Source organism: Manduca sexta, chromosome 19 (genome assembly GCF_014839805.1).
Source record: "Manduca sexta isolate Smith_Timp_Sample1 chromosome 19, JHU_Msex_v1.0, whole genome shotgun sequence".
Taxonomy (NCBI): domain Eukaryota; kingdom Metazoa; phylum Arthropoda; class Insecta; order Lepidoptera; family Sphingidae; genus Manduca; species Manduca sexta.
Window position 1 is genome coordinate 13,538,841 of NC_051133.1, and position 23,339 is coordinate 13,562,179.

The 23,339-nt window shown below is 44.6% G+C and overlaps 1 protein-coding gene across 1 annotated transcript in view; it reads right to left on the reverse strand.

The window, feature by feature from the left end:
- Positions 1-247: 247 nt before the first annotated feature.
- The window catches only part of LOC115450026 (syntaxin-binding protein 5-like), a 222,544-nt gene continuing 199,452 nt past the window's right edge, over positions 248-23,339 (reverse strand). The window contains 20 exon segments of the mRNA XM_037440536.1: positions 248-411; positions 739-973; positions 1,059-1,126; positions 1,129-1,167; positions 1,418-1,540; positions 1,645-1,761; positions 4,944-5,033; positions 5,904-6,579; positions 6,581-6,727; positions 7,673-7,826; positions 7,900-8,084; positions 8,274-8,393; positions 8,701-8,882; positions 9,010-9,089; positions 9,444-9,574; positions 10,171-10,334; positions 10,937-11,091; positions 11,772-11,847; positions 12,011-12,227; positions 12,917-12,980. Of these exon segments, the coding sequence (XP_037296433.1) occupies positions 248-411; positions 739-973; positions 1,059-1,126; positions 1,129-1,167; positions 1,418-1,540; positions 1,645-1,761; positions 4,944-5,033; positions 5,904-6,579; positions 6,581-6,727; positions 7,673-7,826; positions 7,900-8,084; positions 8,274-8,393; positions 8,701-8,882; positions 9,010-9,089; positions 9,444-9,574; positions 10,171-10,334; positions 10,937-11,091; positions 11,772-11,847; positions 12,011-12,227; positions 12,917-12,980 (3,187 nt within the window).

Below are 23,339 nucleotides of genomic sequence, written 5' to 3' on the forward strand. Positions count from 1 at the left end.
AACTCAAACCAACAAACGAAGTTACGAAACGTAGCAAGAGTAAAGTAGACGGGAAATAGCCCTCAAAATAACATTATTTTATTGGCTCATTCGTGCCTTACTCCCTCTACATTTTGAAATTTCATTTCGTTTCAAGTTTCGGTCCAGCCAGTCATTATCGCGGGTAAACGTGGCGGTGATAATTGACAACAGCACCAAAATCAGGCTGTGCTTTATCAGAAAATTTGGAAAAGCTAGCGTGTTCACATCAAGACTGAACGAAGTCTGCCGAATGTGGCGAGTGACGAGACGAGGTCGCGTACCTGAGCTCGGACAGCGGCAGGAAGTCCACGTCCACCAGCGGCCGCAGCGACGGCAAGCTGTACGCCACCAGGTGCCCCGTCGACAGGTAGTTCACCAGGCACACGCTGTCTGCAACTCACGATACACATTGCTCATGACATGAGACACTGGGTGTAGACAGAGGGGGTTAATGTTATTTACAAAATTATTCGTTTTCTCTCTACTCAGAAATCTCAAATATTGCTTAACCTCGGGTTCCAAAGAGGATTGACAAATGGCAACTAGACCCGGGTCATGCCGAGGAAAGTAAGCTTTGCAGCATCTTGCACGGTCAGAGACATTTCCCGAAGTCCGAGAAACCTATTTATGACACAAAGCAATGAATTGCCAAAAACGGAAGCACACCATTGCTATTCTCACTTTCTGTCATCTTAATTGAAAAGTGGTCGTAGTCACCTTTGAGACTGACTATCTCAGTCTTGACAACGAAGTCGGTCTCGACGATCTGCTGCCGGTAGACGCAGTTCTGGCTGGGCAGCGCCACGACGCGCGCCTGTTTCTCGGAGGCGATGACGACGAACTGTCGGTCGCCGGCGGCGGGCGTGTCGGCCGCGCCCGGCGTGGGGCTCATGCGGCTGCCGCTGCTCGACGAGCTCTGCTTGGTCGGCGTCCGCTCCCGACGCTCGCGCACCTGGGACACGTCACCGCCGAGCAATGGCGAACTCATTGGTTTCAGGAGCAGAGAACTCTATTCGTGCATGTGTATTGGTGCTTACCTCTTTACTGTCGTCCTTCCAACTCTCATACGAGTAAGGTATTAAAGCACCGTTGCAGTCCAAAAAGACATCGTCAGGATTGAACCCTTTAACCTAAATATGGGACCACCTGGAATGAATAATGAAAAACAATTAATTTACTTCATTAATGTATTAACACGCCTTTGATTATAATCAGGTCATCAATCATCTTTTCCTACAAATATTATGAATAATACCTTCATCTGTCATTGGTGATCCATTTCTTCTTTATCTTAATTAAATTTGAATTCCAAGGCGACATAATTTCCATTACCGTAGGACCATTCACAATTATTTTCCTTATACTTAGTGGGAATGTTGATGGTTGTGTGTCTTACCGCTGGTGGAGACGACGACCGGCTGCGTGTGCCTGAGGTCGGCCTCGGGCAGATTGATCATCATGGTGAGCACCGAGCCCAGTGTGGTGCCGATCCACAGCGTCGGCAGCAGTGTCGTGGGGTCTGCAACGTAGTTTGGGCTTACTTGACTTAGCTCATGATTGACACGTCAATTTACAGGCTTTAGTACTTGGATTTACTAAATGATACAGAAGATAAATGCTCACCCGACTTCTTGGTATAGCTGTCGGCGAAGGCGAGGCACTGGATGCCCTCCTGCGAGATGTTCTCCAGGCTGGACATGCTGCTGGAGCGGGACCGCGAGAAGGAACTATCCAGCTTGTCTATGCGGCCAGTTGGCAACAGAACACACGAGTTATTGCGTCCGCCCGTCCGTCTCGGGGCTCCAGCCCGCATTGGCGGTTCAGATTCCTCTCCACGCCGATCGACCCGCAACCAAGTTACAACGTACGGAAGAATCTAAACCACCAAGCGTGCATCGGCTACACTACGGACGGTACAGCAGACTAAAGCTAGCTCAGCTCACGACAGTGTGGACGGTGCAGTTGTGGAAATAGCTGAATCCAGTCCGGTGCGTACATTCGTGAGGTGCGATAGAACACAAGGCGACGGTCATGCTACGGGCCCGGGTTGAATGTCCGTCCAGTCTCAGCTCATTTGCACAACCCCCTCCTCGCATCGGCACAGACTAGAGTATCGAGTGTAGGGTGCGTGCGTCAGAAGGCACGTGACTGGTGAGGTGTCTCTAGCGTCGGTGCGGCGTCAGTGCACAGCGCGGTCCGAGCACCGCCACCGTCGGGACCTAGTTAGTGTTACACACACGACAGCACATACACACGACTACACGATGATAGTAGCGGATGAGGGGCGTCACTAGTGAGGGGTGAGTGATGCGCCAACCGAGCACGCGCAGCCGATGAGATGACTGACGTCTAGAGTAGATGTATAGAGGGTTGCGGGACGTGGTGGAGTCGTATCGGGGTCGCGTGGACGGACATACAAGAGGTTGTACGCGAGCTACGGTGCCAGTTAGGTGCGAGCGAGTGAAGCGGCGCGGCCGCCAAGCGCATGCAACTAGTGCTTTGTTAGTAAGAGTACCGTAAGCATACATAGACACAACGACAGCCGCATATAGAGGCAGCCAAAAACGAGCCATATAAACTGTTTGGTTTGTGGGCGCGCTAGAAAAAGAAACAAGAGTCATGTACTCAACAGCGGTCAACATCGTTAATGATCTAGTGATGGTCGCTGCGAGGGTCGAGCTCGGGCCGTCGCGACAACGGCAACGCGCGGGACAAGACGCGGCAAGCCTCGCGACACGCGAGTGATGCACATACAGTATACACGTACATATACATACATACATACAGTTATAGATATAGGTACATAAACAGAGTCCGACGATCGCAACATACAAGTGATAGAGGTCATACATAAATAGTTTTGAGTAGTAAGTCACCTTTTTGCTTATTGAGTGAGTCATGCGCCGAGGGCGGCGAGTGCCAGCCGTGTGTGAGAGACAGTCACATTCACAGACACAGCCACAATTTCAACCATGAACACTACCTACGGTGAGAGATCGTACTGGGCGACCGCCGACCGCCCGTGACAAGCAAATAAACGTACACCCTCAAAACTATATAATAATAATAAGAAAAGAAAATAAAACAATGCAAATGTCGTTCGAATACCATTGGGTTGCATTATGTGTAAGTACTCCATAGAGGCGAGAGTCTGCGGAACAGTTGGTTCTGTGCCAACAAACAAACCACAATATGTTACAAGCAGAGCCGCGGGCGCGCGCGCGATCCGCCTCCGCCGCCGCGTCCGCCCCTCGCGCCGCGTCCGCCCGATCTGCCCGCGCGGCGGAGGTAGTGGCGGGGCGGAGGCGGCGGCGGAGACGCGCGCGCGCCTCCGCGGCGACATGGTCATTCAGTTGCACCACACCCGAGGTGACGGGCGCCTTCCGGGCCGGAGTTGACGATGACAACAAAGGATGTACACTACTATCATGATACCACTAAAGAATAACATATTGTAACCAAAAAGAATGCGTGGTAGTATATTCCAATGGTTACCTATTAAATGATTCCGATCTGAAATTGGAAATTGTTCAAGTAAATACGAGTAAGTTCAACATTTACAGAGCTCCGACAGATGGGAGGGGTCTGGTGACACTGCTCATTGTCTTGTTATCGTGTGCGCAGTGCGCGGCACTGAGTGAATACTGCACACCGTGGTACAAACACGAACTCATCGATGCAAACGTACCAACTTGTCTAGTGACTAGTTATGTTATATTTGTAATACATGAGCGTACTGTTCTACAGCGCCGCGAATTTGAAGATCGTAGATGAGGCTCTCATATTGTACATAATTATAAAACGGGTTCACTGATTCAGGTTTGATAGAGGTAACTTTCAAATTCAAGACGTTGTAAGAGTATTTTACTTCATTTAGTAATGGAAATAGAAGTATAGTATAGTGAAGTATATGAGTGTGAAGAAACAAAAGAAATGAACGTAAAATTTAATAGAACAGAAAAGAAAAGAAGAGCTCGCGGCCCGCGGCTATGGCCTCTCGGCACACGCAGCCAACGCGCACGCATGGTCATGCATGTTCGAATTAACATTAGTCGGTTTTAGCGAAATTGTTTAAATTTATAACATGTGTTCGGAAAAGATTTTAGAAACTGTCTAGGTCTAGCCTAGATAATATATAAATTACAATTAAATCATTAAAACTTATTGCCAATTATTTTGCGACGTCAGCATTTAATACAAAGTAGTATGCACGATGCACAGCGCAGCGAGCATGCGGCCGGCCGAGCCGAGCGAAACTTAACAAAACCAAAATAACGAAAGGAAATGAACAGAATGAAGAAATTGCGACTGCCTCAAACGGAAGGGAGACGAGGCCGATAGTGACTTAAGGTGACTGTACTACCAAAACTGCAATACTGGCGCGTGGTGAGCAGCGAGTGCTGCGGGGCGGGGGGCGCGGCGCTCGCGTCCGACGCGGTGGACAGGCACTTGTGCAGTTTGCGGGTACTCTTGCGACCGCGAGCGGCGCACCGCCCGCGCGCTGCCCGCTCCCGCCGCCCCGCTACTCCGCGCCGCCGCCACCGCCGCCGCCGGCCCCGCTCGACCCTGCCGCCCCCGCCGGCCCTTGCCGGACCCGCCGGCCCCGCCGCCCGGCCCGTTCATCTACAACACACACCACACCCTGCCACCGCCGCCCGCCACCACCCACCGCCACCGCACCATATTACAGTAGTACAACACGACACGACAGGGACCGTCTGCTGCCACACGTGACACGACGCCGACATTCGATTAGAGCGTGATCTCTGTGTGTGTCTGTGTGAGTGTGTGAGTATGTGTGTGTGCGTCTCTGTATGTGTGCACTGGTGTGTATATGTGTGTGTCATTAGTAACACAGTAGAGTTAACACGCCCGTGAGCCCGGTGTGATTCGTGGCCGTTAGTGGAGTGGGGGTCTCGTACCTAGGGCTCGGGGCGCCGGGACGACCTGCTCGGACGCTGCGCCCCCCTCGGCGGGCTCGTTCCTGGTGCAAAGTCTGGCTACAAACTCTCCTGGGGACAGTGGAGGGCGTACACGTGAGGCCGACGCCTGCCGCTCGCCGCTCGGCGCGAGTCTTATTGATGTGAAGCTACTAAGCGGAGAGAGTGGTGCGCAGCTAGTGACCCACTACTTGGCTCTTTAACATTAGCACTTCGAAATCATCTCAAACGGACATCAACAACACAGAGATCACCTACTTGTTAATGCAATCATTTACGATTATAATAATATGTTATATAATGAGTTGTCAAATTACCGAGGAAGTCGGCGAATAGATATTTAAGGCAGTTAGAGTCTTCATCGGACGACTCCTTGTCCTTGGGAACGGGAACAAACAAACACACGTCAATATGCGAGGGCTTGCGGCGAGGTCGCGTGTGCGGTGCGGCGCATGTGTCAGACGAGAAGGTGGGGGGAGGGGGGAGGATGAGCACACGCGGCCTCGCGCCTGCGCGGGACTGTACATATACACTAATAAATAAAATAAAAAGCAAATATCACAAGAAGCGTGAAGCATGTTCGTGTGAGACGCGTCCACTCGCGTGACGTCACCGCGGGCCCGCTCGCGCTCCGAGTGCGGCGGCCGCGGGGACCTCCTCCGTGTCTAGTTCCGTCTCAAAATATAACTGGATAGTAAAAAACTAACTACCATCACCTCTAACGAGCCAAATCTAAATTTACCCTCCATTACCAAACACAGCTACGTTATCAGTGAACCAAACAAAATCGCCAAACCATTACCATTCCAATCGAGTCGGAGGCGATCGAACGCTAGGCTAGTGAGAGCGGAAACGCGCGAGCGAACGTGCGGACGCGCGAACGCTCGCGGCCGCGGTGAGATGCGATGGGTGACTGATGGTCCGCGGTGACGCAATACTTACTGAACCGCCGCATCAGGTTGCCCGCGAACGACGCCTGCTGGCTCGACGCCTGCTTGCGCCGCAGGTCCTTCACCGACTCTTGCTTGCTGTACTTTATGTTGGGCACGGACAGTAGCCGCTGGTCGCGTAACTCTCTTTGCTCTTTTTTTTCATTGTCGTCCTTCTTGCCCTTGACTTTCTGCCTGGGAGGGCGCACGGGCGCGCCGTCCTCCTCAAACAGCGGCAGGTTGTCGGGCCGCGGTGTACGCTCTTCATCGGCCGGCACGGGGGCAGCTGTTAAAGTGTCCGCTTCTACTCCCACCTCGACGCGTTCCTTGTCCTGCCACCGTTCCTGCAGCTCCTTGTGCATTCGGTCGTACACGTCGGAGGACCTCTTCTCCTGTAACTCGCGATGCATCCTCTCGAACACATCGGAGCACACCCTCAAAGGAGAGGAGAGGCCACTGCGCTCGGCGCTCTTGACGCCGTCATTGTCCGCCTCTAGGGTCTTTGTCTCCTCACTGTCTGGGGACTCGGCATTGGACTCCGGCGCGGGAGAGGCGCCCGACTTCTCGACTGGTTCGCAGTAGAACTGGGAATTGCTTTTCTCCTCGATCACCTCCTCGGGTTCGGTTTCGGGCGGCACCGTGAACGCAGCCTTGAACTTCAGGTCGACCTTCGAGAGTTGCCGTTTGAGGATTGAACGTTTTCCAGGAAGTGGACTTGCGTCTCAGCTCCGGCTTGGGCTTTTCGTCGGGCGGCGGCGCGGTTTCGTCGGTCGGCGCGGGTGCGGGCGCTCCCTCGGGACTGAGCGCGGGGGAGGGCCGCGTCGCACTCTCCTCCAGCTTCGCAACGCGGACGGGAAAAAATATGAGTGTGAAGAAGTGTGGCGTCACCGACAGCCGTCCGCGACGCGCTGGGGCGCCGCGGCCGCCGGTTGCGACATTGGGACACGATACGGATGTGAGGGAGAGATCGATGTCCGAATGTGAACCTGCGCGGGGAGGCGGGCGGGGCGGGGGGCAGAGCGCCACCTACGTGCTAGCTACCAGAGTGGAGAGTGAACAGGCGGATGGGGAACAATCTACCGACGCCATGCTGTGACACTACGGGACCAGTGGGAGGAGCCGGGGCTGCTGCGGGGCGCTCAACATAAACGCGGGTCGGTAACGTGAACTGAAAGTGGCGTGCCCCTGCCGGCTAGCAAATAATTGTAACTAAATAAAAATGCAAATCAAACATAATGTGAAGTAGTCGTGGTCACCCGCCACTAATGTCTACGTCTCCGAGCGTCCGGTCCGGTCGTGTTCTACTAGTGCCGGCGTGGCGTCTCATCGATCGTTCCTCTGTGCTCCGGCTAGCGTCTACCACGCAGTGTGGGACAAACACAAGTTACCACCATCATATACACATTTTACTAAATCATATCTAAGTAAATATAGTGTCAAATTAAATTTTATATTTCTTTTATATGGCCAGATCGTGACTATGAATAGTTGTATGTATTGACTATTTGAAGAAACTATAAGCTTAAGTTCGACTCTCATCATTTCAGGACAGTATATATATTATTTTAATAATCTTACTGTTCGAGTTTTATTGATGTCGAATATAGAAACAACTCCTTGTGCTGCCAAAACGATATCAATGAAATCCGAACTTTAAGACTATTACGATAAAATTTAATTTTAATTTTCCGTTCTATCCTATCCTTAAATGCCTTCGCAGTAGTACTACGCGGCGGATGCTTCAGAGGAACGCGTGTGTGCGCGTGTCAGCGCGGCTCGTACCTGGTCGAGGCTGGGCGAGCGCTGTCGCTCGGCGTGGCGCGGGCGCAGCCAGTCCGCCGCCGCGTGGTACAGCGCGCCGGCCGCCAGCGCCGCCACCACGCAGCGCCGCCACACGTCCACCACCACCACGCCACGCTCACCACCCCACGCCATTCTGACAAACAATGCCGTCATGAGCAAACGACTCCGAGTACAGACGCGGTGCGTGCGTAGAGAGCGGCGCTCACAGTCCGTATGAGGAGTTGATGGTGAGCGCGGCCACGGGGTGCGGCGCGCCCTGCTGCAGCGCCACGAGCGCGGGCTGGAACCCCGCCGCGCGCCGCACGCCGCCCGCGCCCGCCGCGCCGCGCACGCGCACCGAGCCCCACGCGCCGCACGCGCCCCACGTGCCCGACCCGCCGCCACTGGGAACCTGCCGCGCGAGTTGTAACAACTATCATTTACTTTCATAAGATGCCATACCACTGATTTTATAAGACAAAACCTCTACTTCAAGCTATAACAATACGATTGGACGACCCCCGATCACGTATATTTAAGTCCTCCTAAGTTTTTGCTGCAACTTTTAATGATATAGACGTGTATGACTAAAAGCGCTCACTCTTCTGCTCTCTCCGTCGGTGGAGTCCCCGCTGCGGCTGAACGACATGGAGCGCGCGCTCTCCGGCTCGGGCGACGTCTCCTCTTCTAGCGTGTCACTTATCACTGGAATTTCTAGTACCTGCCGCCCCATGTAAATATATATTAGTAGCCAACGAAAGTTTAATATCACAACACACCATTACAATCGATCAAAATGAAATAGCGGGATATCGCCATTTATGGTCCTTCGAGTCAGGTTACAACTTTGCAATAGGTGTCATAACAGATCAAGTTAGAAAAACGTGTTTGTCAACTCTACATTTTGCAAAAATCGACAACGCACCGACTGTCGGCCGCGGTCCATTATAATAATTGGTCGTGATGATTCATCACGCGCCCTATTGTGACTTTGCCGACCGTTTGCTATAAAACATGTGTGATCTCACATGTGTCTCGCCGTGCGTGTCCGTCTTGCGGAACTTGAACAGCACGACGTGTCCGTGCGGCAGCGCCACGGCGAGGCGGCGCGACTCCGCGCACAGCGCCATCTGCTGTATGGCGAGCGGACTGTCCTCCGCCGCGCCCGCTCCGCCCGCGCCGCCCGCGCCCCCGCCGCGCCTCTCGAACACTGACAAACAAATTCAGACTTAAGGTAAGGCTCTAATGAGTCCATTTTAGCTGGGTTATAACAAATACTTCATTAAAATTCATACCCAATAATAACTTGAATATGGATTAACTAAAATGAAACTGACCTTTGGAACATTTTAATTTGTACAATATTTGTAAGGTGCCCGCACTCGCGTCCCAGAACTTGACGCTGCCGTCTGCATGTCTGAAAAAGTATACAATTTAATGGAAACAAATATATCAAAGAATAGAGAAAAGATTTTTTTATAATTTCAAAGTCCACTGATGAAAATATACTTTACGGTTTTTATATCAGTTAGTCGTATTCCAGAGTTAATTGGTAAGCGTCCAATGAAGGAAACTGCGTCGTATTTATCAACTTCATATTTTGATTGCACTGTACTTATTATCAAGTATAGTACAGAAACAGTTTGGAGCAAAGGATCACAAGTAGTCTTCAAACATACTGTCTAGTAAATTAATGGACTCTGAATGTGAAGACGTATCCTGAATAAGGTTGGGTAATGTCGGATGGGGAGGAAGGCATCATGTGACTGACCCGGTGAGTATGATCTCGCTGTAGGAGCAGGAGGCGGGCGCCCACTCCCCACCGTTGATGGGCCACAGCTTCTCACTAAAACCCGTCGCCTTCTTGTTCCCCTGCCGGCCCACTGAATAGAACGCCGGGATCTGAAATGTTAAAATTTAAGATCATAACAGTAGTAAAATTGCAATAATTATAGATAACAAGGGAGTTTTAATGTATATATGCTGTGTAAGATCGATGGACTGGACAGCAATGACCTCGCAGATGGTAAAAAATTAACCATAGAAGATTGTTTTTAAGAGTCCAATTTGCATCCCTGCTGGTTGACTTATAGTAATTCTGGTGACTATTTAAGGTGTAATAATATCTTTTTACTCATAATGTGCCGTAAAGTTACCCTTTGTTTTTTGTTTTCGCGGAGAAAGTGCCTTATGACGACTGAGCGGTTATGTTGGGGTCAACGTGCCTTACGGCCCGGCGTTGAGCCACCCGGATTTGATCTTGACCTTCGGGTGACCGCCGGGCCGAGTCCCTAACCTATATAACGCACGGCATACCAACTAAAACTCCGCGGTGGCCGTCTTCGGCGCATTAGGGACGACTGTGGGCTTCCTCCGTCTGAAATGTTTTAAGTTTTCGTCCGCAGTCGTCCCTGCGCGGTGCCGCCTGTTGCGGCCCGTCTCCTGCCGTAAAGTTACCCTGCCATGCCAGGGAGACACAACTGTCAGTCATTACTCACCAGGTCGGAAGGACAGTCAGCAAAGTAAGAGCAGCAAGTGACGGGCGACTCGTGGATATCCATAGGGTAGGGGTTCTCGAAGCAGGGGTAGCCAGGGGACAGCAGGTCGATCACCACCAGGTCGTTCTGCAGCAGCACCACTATCGCGTACGGCTCCTGGTAGTCTGGAAGTAGCAGGGAAACAATGTTTATTATTTTCATCAAGGTAAAAAGAATATCTTAACTGGTAACTTATTTCATAATAGGGAACCGACTTATGCTTGATTTTGTACATTGTTCTATATGTAGTTTTTAATAATACGAAAAAGAAGCACTCTTGCAAAAACTACATAAATATTAGTTGAAAAATAGCTAGTAATTCATATTTCAAATATTGTAACGTGCAGAAATAGGCGCATTATGAGGATATCGCTTCATCTCTTTCTTTCGCACGCATCGTAATTCCCGATGACGCCAAATGTGGGCATTTCGTCTCTTTTCTGCTTCTTGTTAATTACCCTTTCCATCGAAATTCAAAGACTTATAACTTGTTGATTCTTTACCGGATTTTTATAATTCCTTCTGTGTTATAATTTATATAACGTAAATATTTGATATTAGCAGAGAACAAAAATTAGTCCGGTACCCTATGATATACACAGTTTTGTATAATGGAGTTCTTTTTATTTTAATACTTAGACATAGACTGGAAAACTAGTTCCTGTATTAAAAGATTTGGGGTGATATAGAAAGAGGGTGTAGTGGGTGAGGTGGTTGGGTGTGATACCGGCGGTGTGGGGCGACTCGCAGAGCGTGACGAAGTCGACCACGCTGTGCTCCATCTCGAGCACGGTGGTGCTCTTGCCGTTGAGCACGGTGATGCTGTGCGTGCGACCCGCCTTGTCCGTCGGCAGCCCGCCGCTGAACATCACCAGGCTCTCGCTGCGAATATTTAAACCAATACTTGAAACAAGAAGCACATCTCATTCGCGTGAAATAAGACTTCCAACATAGGAGGATATTTATGTCAGTGCATTATATCATTGTGTAAGAAATGTGTGAATACTAATCTAGATGTCTACTTGGGAACATTGAACTTAATACATACTTTTTAAACTAACATATTATTTTAGGAACATATAAATATGCCATTAGTCATTGAATATTAACAACGTAAAGCGAATATGAAATACTTACAATGTGCCACAACAGCACATCACAAACAAAAGCCAATTCCACGATAAGCCGCTTTGGCATTCGTTTTGACAAATGTTTAAAAACCTCCAGCGAGTGCAGTAACGAGTCTGGCTTCATTACGCAGGATCATATCTTCCGATCCATTAGTTTGGTTCGGCGTTAACGAGCTACGGCGACTGGCGATCATCACCGGCGAGTGCCGACCGTTACATTTAAATCGCTTTTTATTTATGTTTAATGACGGATGATTTACGAATAAATAACGAGAGTTATTTTGAAAAAATAGAAAAGAGTGTCGGTTAAATTATGATCGACTGATGTGTTGACTCGTTTGATTCAGCTGCTAATCGATGTACAGTTTAAATAATGGTAGAATCTTATTGGTAGTCATCGAAGTAGATGTTTAAAGACAGCAGTAGACTCACCCAGTCCGGGATGTTTTCCACTCTAGTCTGAGGATGGGCTTGCACGGCTCCAACTTGCCATCTTTGCTTGCTTTCGCTGTCAACATACAGCATACATCTTACCGTAATATCACTTAACTCATAAATTAACTATAAATAACTATTCAACTTTCAATTGCCTCTAAAATATTCCAGAGTCCCCGATTTAACATTAGTATAAAGTTAAGATAGTTCATAGACAACAAAATATGGATGGTTACCGTGTGGGTAAGACAATGAGGATGGTCGTGGCGCGCGACCGGTCCAGGTGGCGAGCGCACCGTCGACGTGCGCGCTCATGAGCTTGCCGTCGTGGTGCCAGGCGGCGGCGCGCACGCCGTCCGCCGCGCCACCCGTGCCCAGGTACCCGCGCCACTCCGCCGCGCGCGCGCGCAGGTCCCACACCACCAGCAGACCGGTCTCGAACGCTATCAGCAACTGTCGCACACATTTCAGGATACGTTTATTGTTTAAATAAATACTTTAAGGTTTTTTTTGTCTTCAGACGGTAAGGGGCTATACTTTATTTATTTTTTTTATTTATTTATTTCCACATACACTATTTTACAGGTAATACCCAATACAATAGCGTAGTACAATAGTTATAATATTTTATTATTATTTACTATTACATAAGCAGCCGATTATATAACATACGATTAAATTGTGTCTGATGGTAAGCTATACACGTCATGTACACGTCGAGGCACGAATTGTGAGCACACTCGCGATTGGTCGATTCGATCCTTAGGCGATGCTCGCTGTCTATTGGCTTGCAAGTGTCAAGTGGCTACTAAACACTTTGGTTCAACTTGTACACCCGAGAGCTCGCCCTCACCACTGTTTTTATTTTATTTATTTAATATTTGGGAAACAAACAGAAAATATCAAATATAAATAATTAAAGAATATGTTACAGAATCCAGCGAAGTTTCCACTAATGAATAACACAGGTATGGAAAGAGTGATCTGTGCTTATAACTTGTGCTGGTTACTCTACATGTGATGCAAAAACAATAGATTCCGATGGTGATACCACTACTTATGGGCCGTCGTGGCGCTTACTAACAGGCGTACGACTTGATACTCGTTCGGTTACATGTAAACAATCTATAGCTGAAGGTTACCTTGCTGGCGTCAAGCGGGTTGTCGCTGATCTCCACCACAGCGCCAGGGTGGTTTGGCCTCGTGCTGCAACAATATTATAATTATAATAATTTAGACGGGTATGCGGCATCGCCCGAGTTATTTTATTGTAATAATAATAATATCAGCCCTGTATTATATACTTGCCCACTGCTGAGCACGGGCCTCCTCTACTACTGAGAGGGATTAGGCCTTAGTCCACCACGCTGGTCTAGTGCGGATTGGTAAACTTCATACACCTTCGAAATTCCTATAGAGAACTTCTCAGATGTGCAGGTTTCGTCACGATGTTTTCCTTCACCGTTAAAACGAACGATAAATTCATAAGAATACACACATGATTTTTTAGAAAAGTCAGAATTGTGTGCCCTTGCGATTTGAATCTGCGGATATTCGTCTTGGCAGTTCGTTCCACACCCAACTAGGTTATCGCCGCTGTAATAATTCTACAAAAAAATTATAGGTTTAATTTAAAGGATATTTGCAGCGATACTTTGTATTATTTTCTCAGTAAATAACACAACAAATCACACTTGTTATAAATAACAAGTTTCTCCTTATCTAGCTAACTGTTATATAGGTGCCACCAAAACTAAGCTAGACTTTAGCCTGTAAAAAAATTAAACGAAATAAATAAGCTGCCTGATATACTAAAATCATAATACTTTTTTGTTTCGCCATAATCGGGTAAAAAGGGATATTATAAGGCTCTCGTATATGAACATATTACAATGACTTTTAAAATCAGCCCTACGATAAATCGATCCGATCGTGTAGTGACGTCGGCCATCACACGTTAGTCGACGTGATGCGACGCGACGTCAGGTGCCGTCTCGTAGGTGACACGTCCCGACACGTCATCTTTTTTGTTGTGAGACGTTCTCCTCATTTATCAAAATCGAAACGTGATACGACGGCGGCGAAAGGGTACCTACATAATATCTAAAACGTCTAACATATTAAACAGTTATTAATGATATGTGTATTCGCACACATTATAGTCACACGTTATGTATTGACAATGGGGACAAAAATTTAACAACATTTTTATGCACTACGAGGGTAAATTACAACTCTTTTCTTCATTTTTAAGTAAGGAATTATTTCTTGCCGACAATTTTACTAATAAATTTAATCACAGGTGTATGTAAATTTCATGAAACTCTACCATATTTACTTAAAGTATTATGTAAAGCACGTAATACTGTCGCCACTCGCTAGAGTCTTCAAACTGTAATACACGCGCCTTAATCTTAGTTACAATTGGGAAAAATTGTATGTAATTTTTATTTATGTTTTGTTACATAAATTGTGAAGATATAAAGACAATTAGTTATGTTTTGCAGCTCGCTAATTTATATAACTTTTCAAAATAAAATACTATACATGTTTATATATCTATATAATAATATATACGATGACCGGCATTTGAATTGTAAAGTTAATACATAATAACGTCGTCAATTATTAACAACACAGCTTCGAACAGTCGTCTCTGAACGTCGGCGTCACGGCGCCACTTGTTGCCACTGTGTCCTCCCCACCTCTCCTCTACCCACCCCCTCCGCTCTCGGGCTCGTGTCAGTGGCGTGATTGAACAAATGGGGCGAGTTCATGGCGTCCCGAGGCAGCTGAGCGGCGCCAAGCTCGCAGTAATCACGTGTTAAGACGACTGTCATTTCGGTATGTACTACTTACGAGAATAATATTGACATAAGAGATACGTTTTTTATTTCTGGACAATGAGACCAACTCCTTCGGACTTCGGACATGGTAGGCACCAGTTGCGATGGGTGAAATTTTTCATAAGGTAACCCTATGGAATGAAAAAATGACTCAGCTAAAATATCGCTAAGTCGTCAATTTATTAGAAAACAAAGACGAAGACGAACATAAATAAGCCTAAAGGGGAAGCCGGTAGGAATCGGATTGTAAAAAAACATTTTTGTATTACAATAGATTACATATGTATATGTCATACGGATTTGCTTTCAAATTGTCTGCTTTCATTTAAATATCCATTAAACGAAGAACTATACATAAATTCTTGACTTTAGTAAACTTCGTACTTTAGACGGCGTTTACACCACTATGCTTAGTCGTTAATGGAAAAAAATTCAAGCGAGTGTGTGTCACGGCTCGCGGCACCCGAACGTCGTAAATGGATATTGAAATATTATTCAACATGACATGTAATATGTTCTTAACGACTTCACTATTATTTAATAACTAAGTCTTTAGCTCATAATTTATAGCAGGTCTACACAGGTGTCAGTTTTTCAGCAAACAACATTCTTTAATAGTTAGTCATAATATGAAGCCATATTAAAACTCTTCATCGCCGATGTCTAAGGAGCTCCTTGTTGAGATAAACAAGCGAACAAGTGGACTCGGCTCCCTCTCCTGCGCATAAAGCGAGCGTCAATCGCGGGTTGTGTCTATCAACGCAACAAAAGAGCTCTATGTAGAGCGCTATCGTTGATCTGGCGAGCGGTGACAGACATCAAACGAATCGCGGGTATCTTTACCAGCTTGTGTATAAATACTCTATTTATAATTGTCAAGAAATACGCTTAGTTCTGACCACCATACTAGATTGCAAGTATGCATGTCGACGTGGGTATTAACGAAACATTTTCGGCATAAACAAGCAGAATATATATATGTAAGAATCGGTCAATTGTTGAAACATTCTGCTAGGCGTAGGGGGTTTAATGATGTAACCTTTCTAATGATAGTATCTTAAATATATTTGTTAAGTCTTCCGAGGGGCACACTAAATAGCTAGCTGTAAGGAATAAAAAATATACTGTAAAACATTAAAACTGATTCAACAACGACCAGGCCTTGGGTTTATAAATGAATATAATGTAAGTTTTTGTACAGCAAATATTGACGTCATTTCCAACAATAAGCTTACACGATTATTCCACAACATTACAGACGTCGAGCGCTTATCGCATTACTTAAGTGTAGTAGTACGCCCATAAACGCTTTGTTTCAACCGAAACATCTCGCATCATACAAAAATAGCCGCTAAACAAACGCGCCGAGCGTATACATTAAAAATCTCGTTGTGTTCAGATGATTTTCCAGCTGCGATAGCAAACTGAATGGCGACATAAACGCGGCCGCGCAACCGTCCTCAACTGTTGCGCAACAATGCCGATAAGAGTCGCTCTCACAAAGGCACATCCGGAGTGTCGCTACAACCATCCCCGCCGCCCCCGCGCCGCCCCGCCGCATCTCCAACCGCCCTTCACGCGCTGCCCGTGCTACGCTCCACGTTGCGTTCGGAATATCACGCCGTGTATATCTGTTATCGGCTGTCTGTCAGTCTACAGTCGGTACACGCTTACAATACAAACTTAGCATCACACTAGTACTGTCATTTCATATCTCTACTGTTTAATAAAATACTGTAAACGTTATATTAGAGATGTGGCATATACTTACAAATAAACTCGCAAATTTCAAGCGCACAGATAAAGTAAAACGAGCCCAACTAAACGTTAATATCGCGGAGAAATATCTATTCAAATTAAAAATCTCCATTTTACGTATTCAAATAAATTGCGCACAATTATCTGGTCGAGTACACGCCACCAGCATTTTTTATTATATTCCCTAGCGCTCAGTTTCCACAAAACCGACTTTTTTCTTCATAATTTATATCATTTGAAGAGGGCTAACAAACGAGCCTATTCACTGGAGGCTCTTGCGTTATTTTTTATTAAATTTCAGCGCCATTGTCCGACACGTCTGCGGCGGACGTCGTTAGCCGGAGGTAATTTCGAATAAATCATAAAATCCTCCAACAATGACAACCCTGTGAAGTTTAATTGTCGCGATTGGCGGATGTTCGTTACGACGCCATGTTGTGCGCCACTGAGCGCACGTCGTTTGAATTGAGGACGCTTGGCGGGCGTCAGGGCTGTCGCTCGGCGTGCCCGAGGGTGAGTTATAACGATGGGCATTGTGTGGGCATCTGCGTTAATAAGAAGGGCGAAGGGTAAAGACGGAGAGTGCGGGCGCCACGCGGTCGGCAATTAAACGCATTGTTTCTGACGAGAGCATCGACCGCGCCGAGCCGCGGCCGACGCCGGCGGCGGCGTCGCCGGAATACTGGCGCGTTCCACTCCACAAGTTTCTGCAGAGGTTAGAGACTTCATGTGAATAGCGTTTGAATATCAATGTAGCGTTTTATTACTGAATGAGATATAAACGCAAACTTATTTTTTATAGCTTACTTACTTTGAAGTTATCTAATCGACAGGTATAGCTACTACACGGTTTGAAATGATCATTACTCGCACTATTTAATAAATTGTGGGATGTGGAGAATCTTCTCCATCAATACAAGTTCGTCTAAAGTTCGTCAAACGCTTTCTTATAAGAAATATCTTTTAGGCAAGCCACCCTTTAGCGCTCTCTACCAATAACAATAAAAAGTAGTTGATTAGCATGTAGTTTAGTCGTTAGGCACACAGTCCCGCCGCTGTATTTAATTCTCTCGCGATGGCAGGTGCACAGCTTTATTGAGACGACTGCCAACCACTCTAATGCAATTAGCGACAGAAAATAAAAATAACCGTTAAAAATATAATTGCGCCATGCTCTAGTTATTAGAGTTAATTTAATAAATAAGGGAAATAAATACTATTAATAATAATTTTATTTAATTTCATTTCCCCAACACCGACAATAAATTGAACCTTTGTAGTGATCAATGGTTGTATTTAGTTCAAAGGTTGATACCTTACTAGTACCATAAAATTACAATTATAATAAATTAATTACTAACCACTTTATAAGTTATTATTAACAATCATGACGATCTCCAAACAGCTCAGTGCGCCGGTAACAGACAGCGAACTTATTAAGACTAAATTCACGTATAAGAAACAATGGAATCAAAGAAGCAGGACAATAAAGCGAGTAATGTAAGCGGGATTTATGACTGCGGCGCGAGCTTAGAGCTCGCTTATAAGAGGTATTTAGATCACGTCGCGAGGCAGGTTTGCTTCCGTCTTCCTTAGCCATCTTTGTCTCGATATATCCTCGGGACTTAAGCAGTACTTCTTTAATCACTATTAAACGGTAGTGAAGGTGCAAAATTCCCAAACATAGATTGTCATTTTATCTTTTATTCTACGTAAAAGAATAGTATTTTTTTTATTTGTAATTGTATGTCTGTAGGATTCGTATTTGATGGACTTTACCTTGGTCCCGAATGGTGCTATCGCTGCACCTGCCGTGAGACCAGATTCCACATTAGTTCAAAGCATTACTTTGAAAGTGACATCTACAAAAATGGTAGACAACTGTGGGCAAAGGACGTCAATTTCAAAATACCTTGACGCCTTTTACACCTCCATACGTATGAGTTGTTAATCCACATTGCCAGACAATATAGGACTTTGATGGAACATAGTAAGGATGTATTCTTTGTATCTATTATTTGGAGCGGAAGTACATGAACGTAAAACATAATAGCGTTTTTAATTACTCCCGGCAGGCTATGGTTGTTACGCGAGTCATTTGACATAAACGATAAACTTTTAGTACATAACAGCTCCCGAATGGGAATATCTTATAAAAGCTCGATTTGGACATACTTTAATCAATTCGAAAACGTTTTATAACTTGTTTGCTTTTTGCGATTTTATAGCATTTAATGGATTCTGTAAAAATATAAGCGAATAAAATTCAATGAAGATATCGCTATGTTAAAGCATAAATAAAATTTTCTTACAATATTAAGTCCATCGATATACATGTTAAACCCTTCTTGTACAAATTTCTTGTCCCAATTTAAACTATTTGACATGCAACAATCTCCCAACAACATTAAACCAGAGCGTAAAGTTTCCTCTTTGTGATATCTGAAGCCAAGCGCGGATAGAATTAGATCACGTCGGACGCGTCCGTGGGTCGGTTCGTCCGCAACAAGTGTATGCAAATGGCAGCGGCGCAGATTTATGGATCGCTGCAACCCGAGCCGATTTTGGTAAAGACACTGTTTTATCTCATTTAATTGCCATTGATTTAAGAGACTGTAATATTTCACTTGTCGTGTACTTAGCTTTTTAACGATGGTGTTATGTACTCTTTATTAAAAGTCTAAGGCAAAATGGACAATTTTATTTATGGCAAAAATACTAAAATTATAGGGTGCAATTAAGTTTTTAAAAATGGTTCACAATAAAGATTAATTTAATTTAAAAAAAAAAAAAAAATTATAGGGTGGTAAGGATTATTGGATGAAATTGTTATCCCTATAATTATGAAAGGAAATTTTTTCGTTTTGTCCAGTACTTTGATTGAGGCAACGCAAGTGCTTGAGCCGCCATTAGTCACAGAATGATCACCACGCTATGTAGTACATGTTTAGTTAAATACGTACGCATGATACTCAAAACAAAGAGGTTGGTACAATAGTATAGTAAGAGAACAGGAGAGACTTATTTTAAACTAATTATTTAGGATGTATTCTCAATATTAATTGTTGCTGGACACGCGAAGTCCTAGTAAGAGAGCAGTGTAGTGCCATTTCGATGGTGGCGGCGGTCGGCGGCGCGTGCCAACCGGAACGTGAGCACTGAGAGAAATCAAAACATTTGAATGGGAGCAGTCGACCGTGCGGTTCCTATTAGCTTGTTTATGAAAACAACCCCTCACCGCTCCTCGGCGCCCCGCACCGCACCCTTGCGCGGCGAAGCCTTTGTTGTTAATTAATGGAAACTAACATGAATGCATCCGTAATTATTAAACCATCGATAATGTCGCTCGCACCGCTTTCGCCCCGCGGCTCTACAGATCGCAATCTGCGATGTTAATTAATTATACAAGAGCAAATTAATATTACAGTTTGCCTAATTGATTCATTTTCAAAAAGGGAACACATAATATGTATCGCCGGATTTATTTTCTATGTATTTCGTGTTCTATTCTTTTAGCATGTTTAAATGAGAACTTTTCCTTATTATCTGTCACATCTTCTTGTTTCGTCATAAAATTAAAAAAATGTTATCTAAACTGTTGTGGTTGCCCTTACATCAATTTGATATGTCTAACACAACGCGTCCCGTCCCACGTCGGCACGCGTATTCGAATTGCAAGTTTATAGCCCCGGCGCGTGCGGCTGACAGCCTGTTACCAACTACCCCCGCTTTACATGTTCCTGCATCAAACGCGTTGTTCGACATAATTAACAGCTCCTACATCTACAAAGCTATTGACAAGCGCCTAGTAACAAAACAGCAGTCATAAAATTTCGCTATGTTCAGCGCACGGGTATACGCTAATATTTAAGGAGTAGGTGTCGCTTAAAAATAGCGGCTAAACAGAAAGGGGACATTAATTTTGTAATTGAAGTTGAAACATACTCGTTTATACTATACCTTACCGGAATACATAAGACAGGATCTAGAGGGTTAAGCGTAGTGTTCTTGGCTAGAGCTTGACATGGTTCGACAGACCAAGAAGGGATTAACGAATAAAGTCGACATTGAATCCACTTTGGGTAGCGCCGAGTGCGGAAACCAAATTAATATAGTAGCATATCAGTAAGCAACCTATAGTTGGCATCTCAGTGGCATAGCTTGTAAATATATCTATATATCAGTTCATTAGCTTAGTGGCAGTTATCATGGGAAACGGTGAGGTATTAAGATCAGTTTAGTTTTATTTTGTTTTTAGCTTAACTTTAATTTAGACTTATATTCTCATGTTTGATTTAGAAATTTAACTTAGCCGATTCGTCGATGTAAGATATAAGATATGGTTTTTAAAACAAGTAGATTAACAAACACAGACCTCAACACAGGCGTTCCACAATATTAGCAGTATTGTGATTTTCCATTCATCAGCCACATTCGGGCAGGCGGAACCGCGAGCAAACATCAGTTAGTACACCATAAAATTGAACCACAATACTGTCAAACACAAACAAAAGTGAACTAAACGCCGCTATTTGTACGACAAACATTGCAAGCAGCAGCAAGCACTTTATTCGTACCGGGATCGTTTATATTCGCAGGGACTGTGCCGGGCACTCGCCAACTACGCCGAACTGCCTTGGACGTCTTTATCGGACCACCACTAAAGCACGTAATCTATGTACGCTGACCACACAGCCAAAGAGAATTGCGAACATTGTTGCAACCAAGCAAAGTTACTTCAGGATCTAATACATTCACGTACTTATTCAATTTTAATATACCTTTTAGTTTATTGATGCTTATCCCTTTAATTTCAACACCATAATATTCTTCCTATTTAATTTATACAGATATACGAATAATAACATATGTTCATAAAAATCTCGTAGAAGTTCTACGTCGCAACAGTAAGTCACATAGTGTTTCGTAGCAAACCGTAGCCGTCAGATGATGCTCGTAGGTCGTAGCATTTCTCAGTAAAACGCTACGGCTAATACTAAATGCCAGTATGTATAGCTGTCGTAGCCTATCGCATATAGATGAGCGTGTCGTAGTAAATGTAGCGTGGTATTAGTGACATAGCTGTTGTAGATTTTTTTAAATATTTTGTTGCAGTTTATTGTGTTCTGTGCTTTCTTTATTTATTATATATTATTATCGTATTCTATCTTGTAGTTAATGATAGTCTTTTAGAAGCTAATATAGTATGCATTAATGTACTCAAACCTCATTTATCCACAAGTTCAAAGAAAGTGGTCTTTCATTATGCAAGCATAAAGCCTTTTTGAGAATTTAAAATGTAATTCCTTTATGAATAAAAATACAAATATCTAAAGTATGAAGTATAATTAAATTACAAAGATCAAAATTAACGAGCACTCAGAAAAGGTAAACCGACTCTCAAAAGTGAGGCAATAAATTAAGAATTTCACGAGTGGCGGTCCGGCCTTAATACACGGAAAATAAGGTCCAAATTAGATTTATTCAAAGTAATGACGCACTTAATTAACTGAAATTGCTCTTACATTTTTATTTCATTTCCTTTCTTATAATAAAATTAAATATTAAGTCATTTAATGATACTCGAATGAGCCAAAATCACAATGACAGTAACTTTCACTAGGAAATACTTTAAAATAATGTTTCTCGGAAATTTAACAGGTAATCCTTTATAGGTTTGATTTTGATTAAAGTAATTTCACGAAAGTTTATAAACTCATCAATCAAACCCTTGTTGCTGAGATCCCAACTCCCTTATCCTCCCTTATTTACTTTCCTTCCTTAAAGGTAGCGGGATCTTCATTACTTCTCTAACATTATGATTGTTCGCATTCGCTATTTCTCTCATAGCGGTTTATAGATGATCACTACTAGGTGCATCACTTAATCTTTAGCTAAATAAAACATCACTTGCTTGACTTGACAGGACGAATAATTCATCCATCTGATAAGCACCAAAAACGCCGATATTATATAATACGCAAGATAACTTTTAATTGCGGCATAGTATTATTTATACTCGCGACTTGTCATACTCAAAAAATGATATTAAACTTCAATAATGACCACCGCGTACTATGTCTTTTCAAGCAGCACACAACACTGCTCTTTAGAAATATATAAAACTGCAGTAGCGAAGGGTCCATATCCCGACACCTACCGGCTTCTCTTCGTAATTTATATAAACTCTAATTATCATTAGAAAGGTTTGCAAACCGCATTTAGGTATTCTGGTACCTTGTGTTGTATCTGGTTACCTTTCGGAAAACTTCACCCTTTGCAACTGAAACGCTGGAGTCAGACTCTCGCGTACGATATCTTAGTAAAAAGTGTAACCGCAAGTATAACAATGTAAAGAAGTTAACGGAGTCCCGAGAGCCATGAAACCTAATGTGAGTGGTTCGTGTAAAGTTTTACGAGCTGCGAGTGTCGCAGGGCGAGTGCGAGCGGCACTCTCGCCGCGTGGAGACGTGATTATCGTCCGAGGATCCTCTCGTGTTATTGGGATTGGACGTGCGCTCGGATACCCTCTGTACGTGTTTGATTAGAAAAAATGAGATTGAGATTTCAACATGTAGTGGTTCAATAATTATAAGGGACGATTTTTATTTTGGATTCAATTATAAGTATAATATAGTTAAAACATAATGTTTACTGACAAAAAGTGTCTTTTTATATACGGTCCCCAGAATTATGACAATTTTCCCTGTTACATAAACTAATAGACCCTGATTCACGATGCATTGAAACGCGACACAAGCGATGTAGCCACTATCTGCACAATTAGCAAAAATGCCAAAATCTCTTCCCTTTACACATTCTGTTATTGGTGGCCCCGCCGTCTCTCGCAGGTTGTTAACCACTAAACGCCTGCGGTTAGGTTTTACCAAAAATATACTGAAATACGAATTAGTTTACAATCAGAGATAAAAATTTTGTATAGTAATGAAGCTGCAAGGTT